At 40.8% G+C, this 17,807-nt stretch overlaps 1 protein-coding gene across 6 annotated transcripts in view; it reads right to left on the reverse strand.

The window, feature by feature from the left end:
• TTC23L (tetratricopeptide repeat domain 23 like) overlaps positions 1-17,807 on the reverse strand; it is a 60,104-nt gene that overhangs the window by 27,884 nt on the left and 14,413 nt on the right. For all 6 annotated transcript variants that reach the window (XM_053201605.1, XM_053201601.1, XM_053201607.1 and 3 more), the window contains exons 5-8: positions 11,944-12,100; positions 10,341-10,466; positions 7,263-7,440; positions 5,220-5,328 (exon numbers count right to left, since the gene is read on the reverse strand). In XM_053201605.1, coding sequence (XP_053057580.1) covers positions 5,220-5,328; positions 7,263-7,440; positions 10,341-10,466; positions 11,944-12,100 — 570 coding nt within the window. The remainder of the gene's footprint in view (positions 1-5,219; positions 5,329-7,262; positions 7,441-10,340; positions 10,467-11,943; positions 12,101-17,807) is intronic.

The raw sequence follows: 17,807 nt of genomic DNA on the forward strand, positions 1-17,807 counted from the left end.
CACACTGAGCTTCCAGAAATTTATCAGTTATAGTTCAGGTATTCCTACCCAGTACCTGTTCCTGTAGAGACAGGTATCTGCTCAGGCAAATTGTGATTCTCTGCATTTATTTTTTCTCTCCAATTTCAGGGGCATCAGTTTGCCCTGTGACCTCGCTTCCCTGACAGATCTAAGAAGAGCTGTTGATTTTCCAGTTTGTTCAGCTTTTTACTTGTTGTCAGGATGGAGTGACCACCAACAAGCCCCTATATGCCAGACTTAGAAATCTAAAATCTTTGTGTTTAATGCTTTTTTTTTTTTGTAAATGTTTTATTTATTTTATGAGAGCATGCCAGCGGGAGAGAAAGAGTGGGGGACAGAAGACCTGAAGCAAGGCTCTGCGCTGACAGGCTAACAGCATCGAGCCTGATGCGGGGCTCGAACTCACGAACTGTGAGATCATGACCTGAGCTGAAGTCAGATGCTCAATTGACTGAGCCACCCAGGTGCCCCTAATGATTATCCTTTAAAAATTTGGTCTGGATTCCTGGGGTTACCCCTGTGTCTGCATAGCTTAGTGCTGACCCAAGTGACTGACTTGAAAAGAGGTTGTGCTCAAAAACCTTTACGATGTATGACTTCTATCCTCTGTTGATTGATCTGTATGTAGATCAGGGTGTGCATTCAAAGCTCTGCCACATTTCAAGTCTTCTTTGGTTGTTATTTGTCATATCTCCCCTACACATGTAAATAGTTTCCCAGTTGGCAAGGGATGTTGGGAGAGCTTCTCTGGCCTTTTCTTGGCTCTCATTTCCAGGTTCTTCCTGCTAAGATTTCTGACGGGCTTCTAATGCCTACAAACCAGGACAGCAACTTTAGGCTACCAAGTATGAAGGCGTTCCCTCCTTGCATTTCTTCTGAGTTTGCCACTTTTATCTGATGAATCAATGTGGGGGGGGGGGGGTTGCCCCTTGCTCCAAATGGAGTCCAAAGCCTCTGCCACAAAGTTGCTGTTCTCTTGGTGAGCCCCTGCTGATCAAATGGCTGTATTCTCACTGTCTGAGCTGGTGCTGTGGGTGGATGGGAGCAGCCTCAGGCAAAAAGACAAGAAGACTCTCTTTACCCAAAGCTCTAGCAGTTTTGCAAGAATACTTTCCAATTTGTTGTCTGCTTACTTATTGCCAGTGTCCTCAAATGGTTATTTTTGGAACATCTTAATTTTATGTGTGTATGTGTGTGTTGATTCACAGATCTCTTCACAAAGGCATAGCCAGAAGTCTCTACCTGTTTACATTTTGATGTACATTTTGATGCGGTCTTAGTTACTTTGCAGTTCATTTTTCATGTATATATACATATGTGTGTGTGTGACTATAAACAATAGTATTTTTATGTCCTAAAAATGCAAGGTATTTTTTCCTTAATATTGTTTTTAACTTTCTTTTTAATTATAAAGTCTAATCCTTTTACAGACTACAGAATTCCATGCAATTAATATATCAAATATTCCATTTACTAATTGATAAACATTTAGGTTGTTTCCAATTTTTTTACAATTACAGACTGAGTGCCACAGTAAACATCCTTCTACATGTTTCCTTTTGGTTTTACTAGGTCTTATCAAGTTATTTTCCAAATTTTTTTACCACTCCTTCCATCTATGAGTGAGCAGAACTGTTTTTCCACAATCTGGCAAATTCTAGATATTTTCATATTTAAAATTTTTTTACATAGGATAGGTGAAAACTGATTTTAAAGGTATGTATAGTTTTAAGATGTGTAACATTTTGCCAAATTATCTTTCAGAGATTTTGTGTCAAATTGCTCTCATCAATCCTAAATGTTATCATTTCTTTTAAATGTTGACATTCTGATGGAAACTTGGTATCCTTGCTGTTTTATATTGATTCATTATTACCATGATTGAACCTTTTTTGTGATTATTGGCCATTTGTTTTCTTTATGTAATGTTTGGTATTATTTTTCTCCCTATTTTTCTATTGTAAAGTAAATGCAAATTTTAGCTCCTACGTGTAGGACAATGATCTATGTTGAATGACTGTGTATGTTACGAAAGTGAGTTTTTTCTCTTTTTTCTTCTGGCATGTGAATACCATTGTTCCAATTGTTCCAATACCATTTGTTGAAAAGACTATTCTTTCCACATTGAATTGCCTTAGCACCTTTGTCAAAAATTAATTGGTCATATTTACACAGGTCTATTTCTGGACTCTCTTTTGTGTTCCAGTGACTCTGATCTCTGTCCCTTCACCAATACGAAACTCTCTTGATTACTGTTGCTTTTATTTATGTATTTATGTATTTATTTATTTATTAACAAAAATTTTTTTTAACATTTATTTATTTTTGAGACAGGGAGAGACAGAGCATGAACGGGGGAGGGTCAGAGAGAAAGGGAGACACAGAATCCGAAACAAGCTCCAGGCTCTGAGCGGTCAGCACACAGCCCGATGCAGGGCTTGAACTCACAGACCATGAGATCATGACCGGAGCTGAAGTCAGACACTTAACTGACTGAGCCACCCAGGCGCCCCACTGATGCTTTTATAATAAATCTTAAATCAGGTAGTATGATTCCTCCAATTTTATTAGTTTTCAAAACTGTTTCAGCTATTCTAACTTCTTTGCATTTCTGTATAAATTTTTGAATCAGCTTGTCTATATTTACAAAAATTCCTGCTGGGATCTTGGATTGATAATTTGTGTTAAATCCATACATCAATTTCTATAGAAGTGACAGCTTTACTAGACATCTTCCAATCTACGAATACATTATGTCTCCATTTATTTAGATCATCTCTGATTTCTTTGATCAGAGTTTGTAGTTTTTAGCATACAGATACTGTACATGTTTTGTTAGATTTATACCTAAGTGTTTCATTTGGGAGGAGGGGCTATTGTAAGTAATATTTCTAAACATTTCAGTTTCCAGTTGTGAATTGCTAATATATAGAAATATGACTGGGTTTTGTGGTTGACTTTATATCCTGTGATCTTGCTAAGCTTAAACTCACTAGTTCTAAGAGTTTTGCAGATTTCTTGGAATTTTCAGCAGAAACAGCTGCATTGCTGCAAATGAGGACCATTTTATTTCTTTTAGGCTGTATGTCTTTTTCTTGCCTACTGCACTAGCTAGGACTTCCAGTACTATGTTGAATAAGCTTAGTGAGAATGAACATCCTTGCCTTATTCCTGATCTTAAGAGCAAAGCAGTCTTTCACCATGAAGCATGATGTTAGCTATGGGTTTTCTGTACATGTCTTTTATCAGATTGAGAAAGTTCCCCTTCCACTGTGAATGGATGCAGAATTTTTTTCACATGCTTCTTCTGCATCAGTTGATAAGATAACGTACTTTTCATCTTTGGATTGTTAATATGGTAGAGAACATTCATTCAGGTTTAAACACTGAACCAGGCTGACACTCTCAAGAAAAAAGCTTCCCTTGGTCATGGTGTATTATTCTTTTTTATACATTGCTATGTATTTTCTTGAGAATTTTTTGGGTTTATGTGTATGAAAGGTATTGTTCTGTAGTTTTGTTTTGTTTTTTTTCTTGTGAGGTCTTTACCCAGATTTGGTGTCAGGGTAATGCAAGCCTCATAAAATGAGTTGGGAAATTTTCCCTCCTCTTCAATTTTCTGGAGAAGATTATGCAGGATGAGTGTTAATACTTTACTAGGTAGAATTATCCAGTGGAATCATCTGGATGTTGATGTATCTTTCTCACAAATTCTTTTTTTTTTAATAATTAAGAGCTTATTCAAATTATCTGTTCATCTTGGATTACACTGTTTTTTATTTTATTTATAGTACTTTGTGACAGACACAGGTTTTAGATCTTTTTATAATTAAATCTATCAATCTCTTCTAGTATATCTTTGTGTGCTCAGAAAGTTCTTATTTCCTTAAATTATTAATTTTAGGAGTTTTGATTGTAGTGCTGTATTTCCTTCGGGATAATTCATATTTTCAGTTGTGATCAGTCAGATGTGATCCATCTGGAATTTAGTGAATGATAGGTGAAGATCCAAATCTTTACAGGTAAAAATTAGTATACAAGAAAAGAATAAGGTGGCCTTAGAACCTCCCAACCCAGAAGCATAGAAGTTTCTCACTTGAACAAAATTTTTACATATTCACAAATACATTAAATGTGTTATAACCATGAAGACTATTTTCAAAAAATCAGATGTATAGATCGAGTACAAATACTCTGAGTATACACAAGAAAACTTTTTAAAGAAGATGATTAGCTAGGAAACACAGAATCAGGAAGTCTTCAATGAACATTCATGCTAAAGGAAACAGTAATCAAAATATGAAAATAACTCTGAAAACTGAACAAAATTATTTAATGACTTGGGAAAATAGAAGAGTGGAGAAAAGTAGGATGCAAAACTTTCCCTGTGATTCGTTCCCTCTCTCTCTCACTCTTCCTCTCTCTTTTTCATAAAAGACTGAAAAATAATGTACACCTAAATGGATTCCTTTTATGAGCAGAGATAATCAACATTTTAACATGTTTAAATCATATTTTTCACAAATCTCAAATTCCTCTGGATGGGCCATTGAATCCATTAGTGTCCGTTAATCTGACCCAGTCAGCTGAGCACGGCACACAGTCCTTTCTCATCCGTTCTTTTGTGTCTCTCCTGAAGCTACTCACTTTCCAAAGGATGACCTTGTCTGAGAAAGGACTACTGTTGATGAATTCATCACCTGGCTTTCTTCCAGAAGCCCCAATACCTCACTTTTGAATATAGTCATAAAAATTCTAGCTGCTACAAGCATTCTCTCTTGACAGCCAGAGGAAAAGAGTCAAGGAGGTTGAGAATGGAGGAGGAAGAAAGAAGGAGCCAATGTTTCTGTCTTTTATCACTGGATTTCCTCATCAACCAATACCTCACAGCTCACATTCATAGCGTGTATGATCTCTACTCTTTATGCAGGTGAGTTCTGCTGAGATTCTAAGGGAATAAAGGAAATAGAAACCAGATGGTTTTATTGGTTTTGATGTTCCAACTAATCTGTGGAGATATTATTGTGCCTAAATTCATGTGTAAATGCTTTTGTACAAAATGGCTTCCAGTCTAATTTTTCCATCACAGTCATGAATAGCTAATTACAACCTGTTCACATCGCTAGATAGACCATTGCCAGTGTGCTTCCCCCCACCATGGGAAATGGTGATAACTGCAAGCTACCTCTTCTACTTACCCCTGTGTGGGGCCTTTCCAGACAGGGCATGAGCCTTGGCTAGTAGCGCACTTGCCTCTGCAGTTTGGGGGCTGACGTCAGTGAACAAAGATACACAGATAGAATAGGCCTGGAATAGAGAAAGTCATTATCAAGAGTACCCAAATGACAGTATTTCAGAGGATTTTCTAATAGCTCTCATGAAATTGCTAGTTGAGAGCTGTGGATATCTAATCATGGAGTTATAAGAGAGGTGAGTTTGAGTCCCAGCTATTTCCTGTGAGTCTTGAGCAAGTAACTTCACCTTCACATGTAAAAGAAATATATAGTTTCCATCAATTGTGGTTTGGAAAATATTAATGAGATGGTACATGCAAAGCACACATAATACCATCACATGGTAAGTTCTCAATAAATATTAGCCACTATGATGTCTTATTAGGTGTCATAGCAAAACTAAAATCACAACTTTAGCTAAGCTTCTCAAAGGTTCGTTATCAAAGGAAGTTCAGGAGAGTTAAGTATGGACCCTAAAACCATACTGCCTGGGTTCCTATCCCAGCTCAGCCACTGATGACTCAGGCAAGTCACAAACTTCTTCAAATATAAAACCGGAATGACAAAAATGACTGTTACAAGCAGTTGCTGTAAAGATTAAATGAATTAATATGTGTAAAGTGTTTAGGATACCACCTGGAATGTCCTAAGCATGACAGAAGTGGAGATTTTATTACTATTATCATTCGTACTAAAGTGGATGGAGAAAGAAGAGAGAAACCCCTGGCCCACACCCACCAGAAAGAAAAAAGCCCCCTTCCCCCGTGCCTCATAGTTCACACGGGTCAGACACTGTGAGGTATCTCAAGGAGCCCCAGAGATTTCAGACAACACTATGGAGCTAAGGTAGAGTTCAGAGCTGGTATGTGTGCGGGCTCTGAGGACTCAAATTCTCTAAGTTCAAATCCCTGCTCTCCTACTTGTTAGCGACACAACTTCAGCTGAATTAGCTACAACTCTTTAAGCTTCTGTTTCCTCATCCTTAAAATGAGATCAAATCATAATAATGCCTCCACTTCATAGGCGTATTGCATGGATTAAATGAGTATATTCTCAAGTGCACATAGTAAAAGCAGTCCATAAATGTTAACTATTTGTGTTGCTGTTGGGAAACACTGACTATATCTTGTTTTGGCAATCCTGATCTGACCGCCGCTTGCACAGTCTTGGACACAAGAACCTGATGGCTTGCTCTGTAAACAGTGGACTCCCTGCTTTCAGACCAACATCCCCTAACATTTCTCCATGGTGTGATTACCTGCAATGCCTTTTCTACAGTATCAGACTGTTTTCACATATACCATTGAATTGCATTGCACGGTTTCTATTATACAGGAAATCTAATCCACTTTTGGCTTCCGGAGGTACCAGAAGCCACAAACAGTTTCTTATTTGAGGAGAGAAAAGGCGAATTTAATAAGTTTCAAGGGAAGTTTCAAGTACAGGATGCATCAAAAAGCCCCACACTGTTTTCATTATAATGACTCAACATTCCTTCCTATTTTGTTTTGTTTTCCCCTGGGCATTTGTCAAATTAGTTACCTCCAAGTGAAATACTCTTTTGTCGGTTTAAATTTAGACTTGTTGATACAACCAGCTGGGCTAGCCTAGAGGACAAATGACAGCATCACACCAAAATATCATGATTTTTCTTTTCATTTTAAAAAAGCCCTTTGTGTTTGCTAAAGCTTTAAGTTTGGTTGCCCCTATGGCTTTTTTCCCTGGAGCAGACTCACTTGCTTACCTCTTCCCAGCATCCACAGAGATGAGGGGAAGCCTGGGAGGGGAAATTTGGTCCCCGATCAGGTCAAACAGCAGATACACTCATCCTGAGTCCGGATTCTCTGCCCATGTTGTTTAAGGTTGAGGAAGGGCTCTTGTGTGGATCTGGCAGGAAATCCACCCCACCCCCTAGTTCTTCTGAGAAGCCCAAGCTTCCCTGGTCCTGGGAACGGGGCATGGGGCCAAAGAAGGCCAGTAGGCTGGTGCTCCAGCCAACTCACCAACCTGCTGCAAGTACTGGATGGCCTGATCATGGTTCCTCCTCAGCTGCTCGATCTGCGCGATCTCCTCATACAGACTGACCAGATCTGATGTCCTATCACCCTTAGCAGCGATAACATTGCCAATTGCCTTTTCAAAGTATGCCAGAGCAAGGTTCAATCTGTGGACGGCCAAGGAGGCTCTATAAGAAGAGGGACAAAGATGCAAAGTCAGAGAGGCCCCTTACTTTGCATACACAAAAGGAACTGATTCTAAGAATGAAACGATTTGGCCTTTAGAGGCCAATTATCTGAGTGGTTGACTAAAATCCAGTCTTGCTATAAACAAACTCCCATTAACCTGCATTTTACCCACCAGATTCCACTGACTGATATTCACTCCCATTAATACAGCATGCTATAGTCTAATTTTATAAAAAAGCATAAAATGGCTTCCAGCAGTTCACAAGATGGGTAATTTACCCGTAAACACAGACTTTCTAGAATCAGAATAAAATTTTATTCTGACTCCCTCTCTTTCAGACCAATACAAAGCCATTGCTTTGTCTTGTTTGATTTAGTTTATTCCTCCTCAGTTAAAAATGAGGATAGAGAAAACAATGTAAATATTCCTTCCAAAAGACAGTGGTTCAATAAATTATGGCACATCATATAATAAAATACTTCAGGCTTTAAAAACCATGCTTCCGTTTTAGACTAAATAATATGAGGAGAAATTAAAAGTGTGGCAAATTTTAAAAAGTGATAGGACTACTTAAAGTTGACCCTGACATATCTATCTATCGATTGATCAATCTTTATCTCTAAAATATACATAGCAGTTATGTTTGGGTTGCGAAATTAAAACTAACTCTTATTTTCTTCTTCATATCTATATTTTCAAATCTTCCAAAACAAAATATAATTTAAAAAATGAGAATAAAAAAGCACTTCATTAAAGTTTATTCCTCTAGAGACAGCAAGACACAGGCAAATAACATGGTAGTTCAAAGCTGGTTCTCACAGTTATTAGCTTTAAAAAAATTTTTTTTAATGTTTATTTATTTTTGAGAAAGAGAGCCAGAGACAGAGAGTGAGTGGGGGAGGAACAGAGAGACAGGGAGACACAGAATCTGAAGAAGGCTCCAGGCTCTGAGCTGATAGCACAGAGCCTGACGTGGGGCTCGAACTCACAGACTGCGAGATCATGACCTGAGCTGAAGTTGGACACTTAACTGACTGAGCCACCCAGGTGCCCCCCTCAGTTATTAGCTTTATGGTCAAATTCCAGGAGTCTACATTTCCTTCCAAAGAAAACAATGATAAGAATACCTAAATTACAAGGTTATAAAGATTAGATAAAAAATTGTACATGAAATTACTTAACATATAGTGGATACACAATCAATATTACTTCCCCTCACCCTTTGCTTCTTCCATCTTTGTATTCCCAGAGTGGAAAAAATATGTATGTATATGAAACTATTTTATATAAGGCATTCCACAAGTTACAATTTATTTTAAACTGAAAGATTCATCCTTCCTCTGAAGATTGGGATTAACAATCAAAAGAGCACTGGCATGTTATCCAGTAATTCTTTCCAGAAAAAATATTTGATCAATCAGACCACTATTTCCTTTGACTATTACAGCAGAAGTTACAGAATGAAAATGCCTCTCATCAAGAGCTTGTAGGGAGATATTAGCCAAGTTGTCTGGCCTAAACAATCACAGTGTATTTTCCCTACCTTTAAAATGAGAAAGGGGATTTGCCCTTACTAGATATTTGCTCTATATGAAATATAAGTCAATGTAGTACAGAAGGTGAGCTATGGATTAAGAAGACCCATCTGTTGTGTTGGATCTTCTACTAGTCATTCTGTCACCTTGAGTTACTTACCCTTCCTGTGCCTTAATTTTCTTACCTGTGAAATGAAAACAAAAATACCTACCTCATAGCTTGCGGTAGAGGATTGAACTAAATAAATGAGGTAGCGCACTTAGAATAGTTCTTGGAGATAGTTACACTGTTCCAACACTTAGAACAGTGCAGGTACAAAATAGATACTAAATAAATATTGTAGAATGAATGAGTGAAATACGCACTAGTGTTTATTCTGAAAAAGGAACAAGGCTATCTTTCACATACGGCACAAAAACCTTAGCCACTGACCCATGTGACAGCAGCAGACATTCACTAGACTCTAATTTATGGCTCCGTGGACTTATATCAATAGTTTGATCTAACGTTGGGCATTCAAACACCTCCCCACCATTTCCCATTTGATTTCTAGGTTCATGGTTGTTTAGAGCAGGTAGGCATGACTCATGTATTTCATTTACTTACCATTCCGTCATCGACCCTACCATGCCAAGTGTTTACAGTTTTGGAACCAGATTGTGGATGTGCAGATATCTTAAAAATCTAAGGAACAGTAAACCTTTTATTATTCTTTTTTTCCCCTGATAATCTGCTGGGCCCACTCTTATATGTAAATACTGTGATTCTCTCTGAGGATACCTAACTCAACTGCAAAGCAGTTAAGTCTTGTTCTGGCTTGAACACATCCCAAGTACTTGGTTTCCATATGGAACAGAACTTTCCTTAAAAATGCATGTGCCGTGCATAGCTTTCATGGGCTTCCAATAAACAAACAGTCTTCATTAAGTACTCCTTCCTTGTCTTTTAAGATACCATGCTTCATGACACAAGTAGGTGGCAATTCAGAAAAAGACATATTTGAGAGTAGGTGTGAAAGACAGAATAAAGGTGAGGAGTCCATGAGTTCAGACCATGGATCCAACACTTGTCACCGTGGACGGTTTGTTTAATCTCAGCCTCAGTTTCCTCTCTCTCTCTCTCTCTACAATAATTGCACCAACTACCTCACTGCTGTCTATGAGAATTCAATGGGCACTGCACATAAAGCTTAGACCATGGTGTGTGCGTTTGGTAAATAAAACGCCTCTTTTATCACCATCTGAGTATCTGGGTTTTTTGCCCTGAGTATTTTTTCTCCCCTTATACAGAAGAGCACAGAACAATCATGTGATACCGGGCCTCATTCACAAAAGCCTAAGCCTCTCAAAGCCCAGATCTTACCTGCCCAAAGCAATTGTCAGGTCTTTCTCCGAGACTTGTAATCTGTGAACACTTCCCTCACATAATTCTTTCAGCTCCTTCATGTTTCTCTCTGCCTTCTGCAGGTTGAAATAAGCCTCTCTGCCAGTGAAACAGTCAAGGAAAATGCTAGGCACACAAACTCTCCCACTTCCCAGGGACAACAGTTGATAAGTAAACAAAAGGGCCACTTGGGAAAATGAAGCAGAATTTGAAAAACAGGCACTTTACTATGTTCTTTATTTTCTATATGTATATGTTGTCAAGAATTCTTTAGAAAATAAACAGAGACCTGGGTTTCTCATGGCAGTAGCCTGAATCCAGGGCTGTGGTGGGTGGTGAGCATTTGGAGAAGCGAAGAGAAACTGTAAATTATGCTAGATTTCCTTTAGAGGCATCCATGGTGTGATAATACTCACTTTTCCCAAGTTGCTTCCTGTGAATGGTAAAAGAGAGGAACTAATTCTGCTGAAAGGGACTTTCTGGATCATTTAGAAAGTCCAAGCAAAACAGATTTTTGGCAAAAGGCAAACAGCAAGAAAGAAAATCCCCTTAATTCCCAAATATCCTATTTCCCACATAGTCAGTAGCCCCTTCTAAAGGCATAACAGAGAAAGGCAACGAATCAGTGTTTACAAGTTGAGTACCAAGACCAAAAAAGCAGAGAGGGGAACGTGGTAAAGAGGAGAGATGAAGGACACATGGTCTCAAAGAAGACTCATGGTTAATTTTGTTTAATATGGAATGCTTTATAAATTTGCATATCATCCTTGTTCGGGGGCGCGCTAATCCCTGCATCATTCCAACTTTAGTGTATGATCGATAGTGAACACGAAATACCATGCACAGTTTTCAAGTAGAGATAGTACCAAAAGGCTGTCAAAATCACACGCTTTTTGAAGAGTAATGGTCCGCCTCTGGGGACATAGAGAACTATTTCTTTTGTCTTTTTTGCTTGGCCTCCAGCTTCATGGCAGTATTCTCAACAGCATTTCAGAAAAACAAAAATGATCAAGAGTCCATTAAATCAGAGACTTCTGGCTGCAGGTTACAATCACCTGGGGGACTTTAAAAAATCTCAATAAACATATGAACCCCAGACCTACTAAATCAAAATCTCGAGGGTGGGACCCAAACAGCAATAATTCTTAAAGCTCCCCAGGGGTTACAGGTGCTGCCTAGTTTGACAAACATTGCTTTAAATTACCACCCGCTCTCCCCACTCCTATACCACCCCCCACCCACTATCACCCATGTCCTCACTGCTAAAACTGGTCTTCTTGGGTGCTCAATCAAGCAGGACACACTCCGAAAACTTTTCAGCTGGCTAGGGGACAGGTCACCAGTGAGACCCCTCTCATGGCTCAACTCAGAGTTTATATGAACAGATACAGGAGGAATATTCATACCCTTCTAGATGGAGGTAAGAAGCTTGCGGGGGGCTCTGGATGTCAGAATAGAGCTGTGAAACCTGGTTCAATCTCCCCTGCTCCTAGGTGAGACGACCCGCCTGGGGACATGTGCTCCCAACCCCCGCCCCCTCCCCAAGCTCTGATCACAGGCCCAGCCAGGAAAGGAAGGATATTGGTTCTGTAGGAGCCAGGCCACCCCCACGGTGTAGTACAGCATGACCAGAGCTTCCAGGATTTCCTTTTTCTCCGTGTTTGAGGTCGTGTTTTCCTTCCAGGTCAGCAGCGTGCTCCTGGCAGATTCAGCATGTTTCTTGGCCTGAGCTGGGAGGCCTGGGGAAGTTTGAGGGTGGGTGGCAAGAAGAAAAACATTAAAAAGTCATGTTTCAGTGAAAGACATTTCTGGGAGGAAATAGGTGGGTAGTGTGTCTGTCGTGTGCTCTATAGTATTAGTTTCCAAAGCTGGCTGCGCATCAGAATGATCTGGAATGCTTGTAGAGAATATAGATTCCTGGTCCCCACCCCAGACCTACTGAGTTGGAATCTCTAGACGAATAGAGTCCAGCAATCTATATTTTTAATTAATTCCACAAGTGCTTCTTATGCAGCCATCAGAGCATTTATCTGGGGTCCAGTCTGGAAATCACTAGTAGACCAGGAGTAGAAGCTGAGTATCCTGTTCCCAATCCTGCCGTTAATGCCATGTGACCTTTTCAACCCACAAAGCTTCTCCATCCTCCAAATGTAAAATGACAATAATTATAGAAGCTGTGCCTTTACCAAACACCTGGAGCTAGTCCAGGAACAAACTAGGTTAGGCCACAGAGTGCTACGCTTTGAGCTTTCTGGAAAAGGCATTCTAAAAATACAAGGGCTTATGAATACAATTACTTCCATCTGGGGATTTTTTTTTTCAATCCAAGATGAGGCTGGATAGGCTAATTGGTCACACACACACACACACACACACACACACACACACACACACACACTCTAATTGCTAAAGGCAGTGAGGCCCTCACTAAGAAGACAAAGGGATCCCTGATGGGAAAAGAGTAGCTCCAGAGAAAAGAGAAAGGCCAGCAGAGAACATATTATCCTAGAACATTATCTCCTCTGCTCTACTGAAGACAGTTAGGGCTGGTGTTCACGTTCAGCTCTCCTCTCTGCAGGTTGGTAAACATATTCACCCCTGCCAGCTAGGCCCATCGCACCCGTAATTCTCACTTCACAGCCCCATCCCTCAGTCCATTCTGCCTCTGGCCCTTAGAGCCTGTTTTCACAGTACAGGTAGAATGAATGGCCACAAAGATGATCTTGAAAGGTCTTGAGGCCTGTGGCCCTCATACATTCCATGTGCAGGACCTCCTTAATGAGTCGCTACAAGGTAGGGGGAACAAAGCTTCCCTGGGAGAGCCCTAAAAGGGACCTGGAAGCCAAGAAGTCTTTGTAGAACACTCAGAGGTTCCAGTTCTTTGGTCTCAACTTAAGAGATAAATGGAGCCTGTGGCCAAAGAGATGGCTGTGCCCTAAGTTACCAGGTAATAGCACCCCTCAAATTGCACTGCACTTCATAAACACCCTGTGAAAATGCAGATTCCTGAGCCTTGTTTCCAGTAGTTATGGTTGACAGGTTCTGAGGTGAGAACAAAGGATTTACATTCAAAACAACCATCCTAGGTGATACTGATGCAGGCTGTCTAAAGACCACACTCAGAAAAGCACTTAGTAAAATCTTTATACAAGAGGTGGGACTCATCTTACTTTGAAGAGTAGGTAGTTTGACTGATAGAGAAGAATGAGGAGGGGTTTCCACTTGTAGTAAACAGCCCGAGGCCATAAAGACAGAATAGGCAAGCGTGTGTGTGTGTGTGTGTGCACGTGCATGCACACAGGCACACCCATGTGCATGCATATGCTGGTGGGGTGGGGTGGGGGCATGTAGGAGCACCATGGAAGGCAGTAAGGAGACAAGCCTGACTGAAAGGGAGATTTAAATGTAAAGACACCCAACATGTGAATTGGATGGGAAAAATGGAATCTTGGATGCCAAGTTGAGGAGAATGGATTTGATCTGGTGGGTAATGGGAAGTCTTTATAAGTCTTGAAGAAGGGAGCAGCTACAGAAAAACCTGCCAAAGACATCAGACAAAGACAATAAAACTGGAAACTAAGGAAGTCTTTTTATCAAATAGGCTGTTTCTACAACCACACAGGCCCTTGGAAGTGTGTCAGCAAGAAGTGAAGGAACCCAATCTAGATGCTTCCCTCTGTCTGTAGGAAGGAGCAAAGTGAAGCTGGCTGAGCCACTGAAAACCACCCCTGAATCAGCACAATGCTGCTTCTGGGCTCCTGAATGGGAAACTAATGAGAAAATAGTTCCGAGGCTTTGCAAGTCTGCCCTGCCAGCCACCCCCACCTAAGTGTCCAGTTATGGCTGTGAAACCCCCAGAGGAATACTTTTCCTCTAAGTTCAGCAGCCAATCAATTATTGGGTTCCTCTTCTCCACTTTATCATGCCCCACGGTGTGGTCCTTCTGATGAAAAAGCTGAGCTGTGTAACCACTGGGTTTAAACAAACTGAACATGGATCTCAATTTAAAATGGCTCATTAGGGGCACCTGCGTGGCTCAGTCAGTTAAGCGTCCGGCTCTAGATTTCAGCTCAGGTCGTGATCTCACAGTTCATGAGTTCAAGCCCCATGTCAGGCTTTGAGCTACAGTGTACAGCCTGCTTGGGATTCTCTCTCTCTCCCGCTCTCTCTGCCCCTCTCCTGCTCACATTCTCTCTGTCTCTCAAAATAAATAAATAAACATTTTTTTTATTTCAAAAAAATAACATAAAATAATAAATTGGCTCCTTAAAGTCAACCCCAAAGGAAAAAGTCACTCCTTTACTGTTCCCAGAATCCATTCTGGTCTCCAAAGTGGGGTGCATGTAGCCCTACAGTTTGCAAGATGCCATAATGATGTAGGGAAAAAAACTAAATGTCTCTATTTTTAAAATTTTTGTTTTCTGTTTTTATGAATGTATATTATATAAGATATTAATACTACTGCCATAACTTATCATAAATACACACACATGGAGAGTACTCAAATTTTTTGTAGTGATAAGGGAGCTAATTCTCAAGAGTTTAAGAGATCACTGCTCTAAACAAACGTTTTCCGATATTTTCAACTATGAAAGAGCTCGTCTCATGTTAAAAAATACTCACTTTGTGATATTTTTCTGGCACTTCCTATGTGAGAAAATTCATGATGACAAAAAGTACTATGAATCAGTGTCAATAATAATTTGAAATAGAGTCGCATTTTACTGATTTCAAGAACACCCTCTTCGATGTAAAGATAACACTGCATAGATGTATATGTATGAGTCTCATGTCAACCCTCTCTGGAGGAGGCTCACAGAGTGATGATCTTGTTCTTGAACTCCAAGCCCCATCTCCATAGTTCCAATGTCAACTCTGAGAGACCAAGTCATTTTCCTTTACTTGCCCTTCTTCCAAGCCAAGGACACCATCCTTCTCCCTGCACCAACAGTTCGGCAATTACAGAGGGAAAAATCAGACCTGCTCCTGGAGCCTGAGATTCAGAAATTACAGGGGATGTTGATGAATTGGAAATGGGTCCCAGTATTGTCCACCAAACATATCAAAGCATTTTGCTTTAGTTTGGGATGTGATTCCACAACTGATGTCTGTTATTCTGACTCAGGCCAGAGGGAATCTGCTCGGAGACACCCAGTCTTTGGAGTTGCTGCTGTCACCTTTGATCATCATCTATATTTAAGAAGTCAGCCTACGGCCAGACTTCCCAGATACCAATCTTGCCTCAGCCACTTCCTACTATCCCTGTGGCCTTGAACAAGTTACTTTATCTATGCTGCAGTTTATTCACCTATAAAATGTTAATGAAAATACTTTCTACCCTGTAGGGTTCTTGTAAGAATGTAATTAATTCATGAAAATAAATGGTGCCTGGCACATAGCAATGAAATGAATTTGAGAAAATTACTCCTCCTCCTCCTACTACCAGCGTCCATTCTCTGAAGCCATTTATTAAATGTGCCCTTGCTTTGGACATTTTTCATAGAGCTGCTTACAGAATCCCTGGAAAGGCTGCATTCTCAAATGCAATCTCATTGCAGGCAGGCATGAGGTTTCCTGCAGGTCAGGTCACCTGGTTTTTATCATTCCCTGTTATCCCTGTATCAGTGTGGGTTGTTTTTGTTTTTGTTTTTTTACCAACTAGACAGAGAAGGTAGAGTTCATAACTTACGCTTCTTTTTTCTGTATTTTACGGCACTTGTAATAATAGAGCCCGGGATACCTAGAAGGTCTCAGCAGTAACAGGCTAATTTACTGCTTTATTAATAATAAGCAAAATATCAGGAAACCGCTTATCTATGCACTTACATTCTTCTTCCTGAACTCTTGCCAACGCTTCCCCACTAGGTGACAAGCACCTTATTGTTCTGTGCCTGCCCTTTGCTCGCCCGCTGAAGCGCTAGGCTCCTTAGGCTCGTCCCCAGGTCTGCTGGCACTAGGGTCCCACCTCCGGCCCATGCTCTAGCCCACCATACGGCAGCCTTCACATGGTGTCCTGCAAAGGCTCTGTGCTCTCTCGTGTCGACTCCTGAATCCCATTCCATCAATTGCCTCTTTTTTAAAACCTTCAAATGCTCTCACTAAAGGGCTTTTTCCTCACTCTACAATCTTCCTCTTCTAAAATCATCTTCACATGACTTTTTTGGCTCGGCCAGTTACTCTCCACTTTTCTCTTGTTCCTTTCAGTATGCAGGGCCCAGGCCCCCACGCAGTCCCTTCATGCCTGGGATCTGGCTTTTGCTCCAACCACTCTGCTGGCACTTTTCTCCTCAGGCCCCCAAAGACCTCCTACTAAATAAATCCAGTCACAGTTTCTCAGACACTCTTAGCTGCTTGGCTTCTCCTCTTGGCCCCTAGGACACTGCACCAACCCAGTTCTCCTTTCTAAACCTTCTCTAATTGCTTCCTTGCTAATAACTCTTGCTGATAACTAATAACTTGCTAATAACTCTTTGCTCCAAGGGTCTGTCTTTCAGTGTCTTCCTTTTCTTCTCTTTCCCTCTTGGAAGTCTGAGCAGTTCCTAGCACTTCCACCTTGGCCTCCAAGCTTACAACTTTCCACGTCCCCTTCCCAGGTCTGCCCTCAAACACTCCTCCATGCTTGCGACTCTCCTCCTGTCCTCCCAAGTTCTAGTCCCAAATTTCCAGCACCAGGTAAAAATGTGCTAGTGGATTTCTAAAAAAAATTTTTTTAACGTTTATTTATTTTTGAAAGAGAGAGAGAGACAGAACGTGAGTGTGGGAGGGACAGAGAGAGAGATGCAGACACAGAATCTGAGGCAGGCTCCAGGTCCAAGCTGTCAGCACAGAGCCTGATGCGGGGCTCAAACTCACAGACCACGAGATCATGACCTGAGCCAAAGTCAGCCGCCCAACCAACTGAGCCACCACGGTGCCCCAAAAACGTGCTAGTGGATTTCTCTACTGCAATTCAGAATCACCAAAACCTGGATACACCACTCCTCTCCCCAGTGCACTCCTGTCCCTGACCTACTTCCCTCTGTAAATGGCACCTGCCGGGGCGGGACCTTCACGGTCATCTTTGGGCCTCAATTCTCCTCAACCCCTAATTGAACATCACATCCTGCCAATTCTTCCTTCACAGCCTTTTTTTTAAAGGCTATATTTGAGGGAGCACCTGGGTGGCTCAGTTGGTTAAGTACCCGACTCTTGGTTTCAGCTCAGGTCACAGTCTCACGGTTCATGAGTTCGAGCCCCATATCAGGCTCCGCACTGACAGCACGGAGCCTGCTTGAGATTCTCTCTCTCTCCCTCTCTCTCTGCTCCTCTCTCTCTCAAAATAAATAAATAAACTTAAAAAAAAAAGCTTAACGGCTTATTTGAATAGATAATACATTTCCACAGTTCAAAAGTTAAAATTGTATGAGAAGGTCAATGTTGAGGGGCCTCACTTCTTCCCTTTCACTG

This window comes from Acinonyx jubatus, chromosome A1, assembly GCF_027475565.1.
Source record: "Acinonyx jubatus isolate Ajub_Pintada_27869175 chromosome A1, VMU_Ajub_asm_v1.0, whole genome shotgun sequence".
In the NCBI taxonomy this organism is placed as follows: domain Eukaryota; kingdom Metazoa; phylum Chordata; class Mammalia; order Carnivora; family Felidae; genus Acinonyx; species Acinonyx jubatus.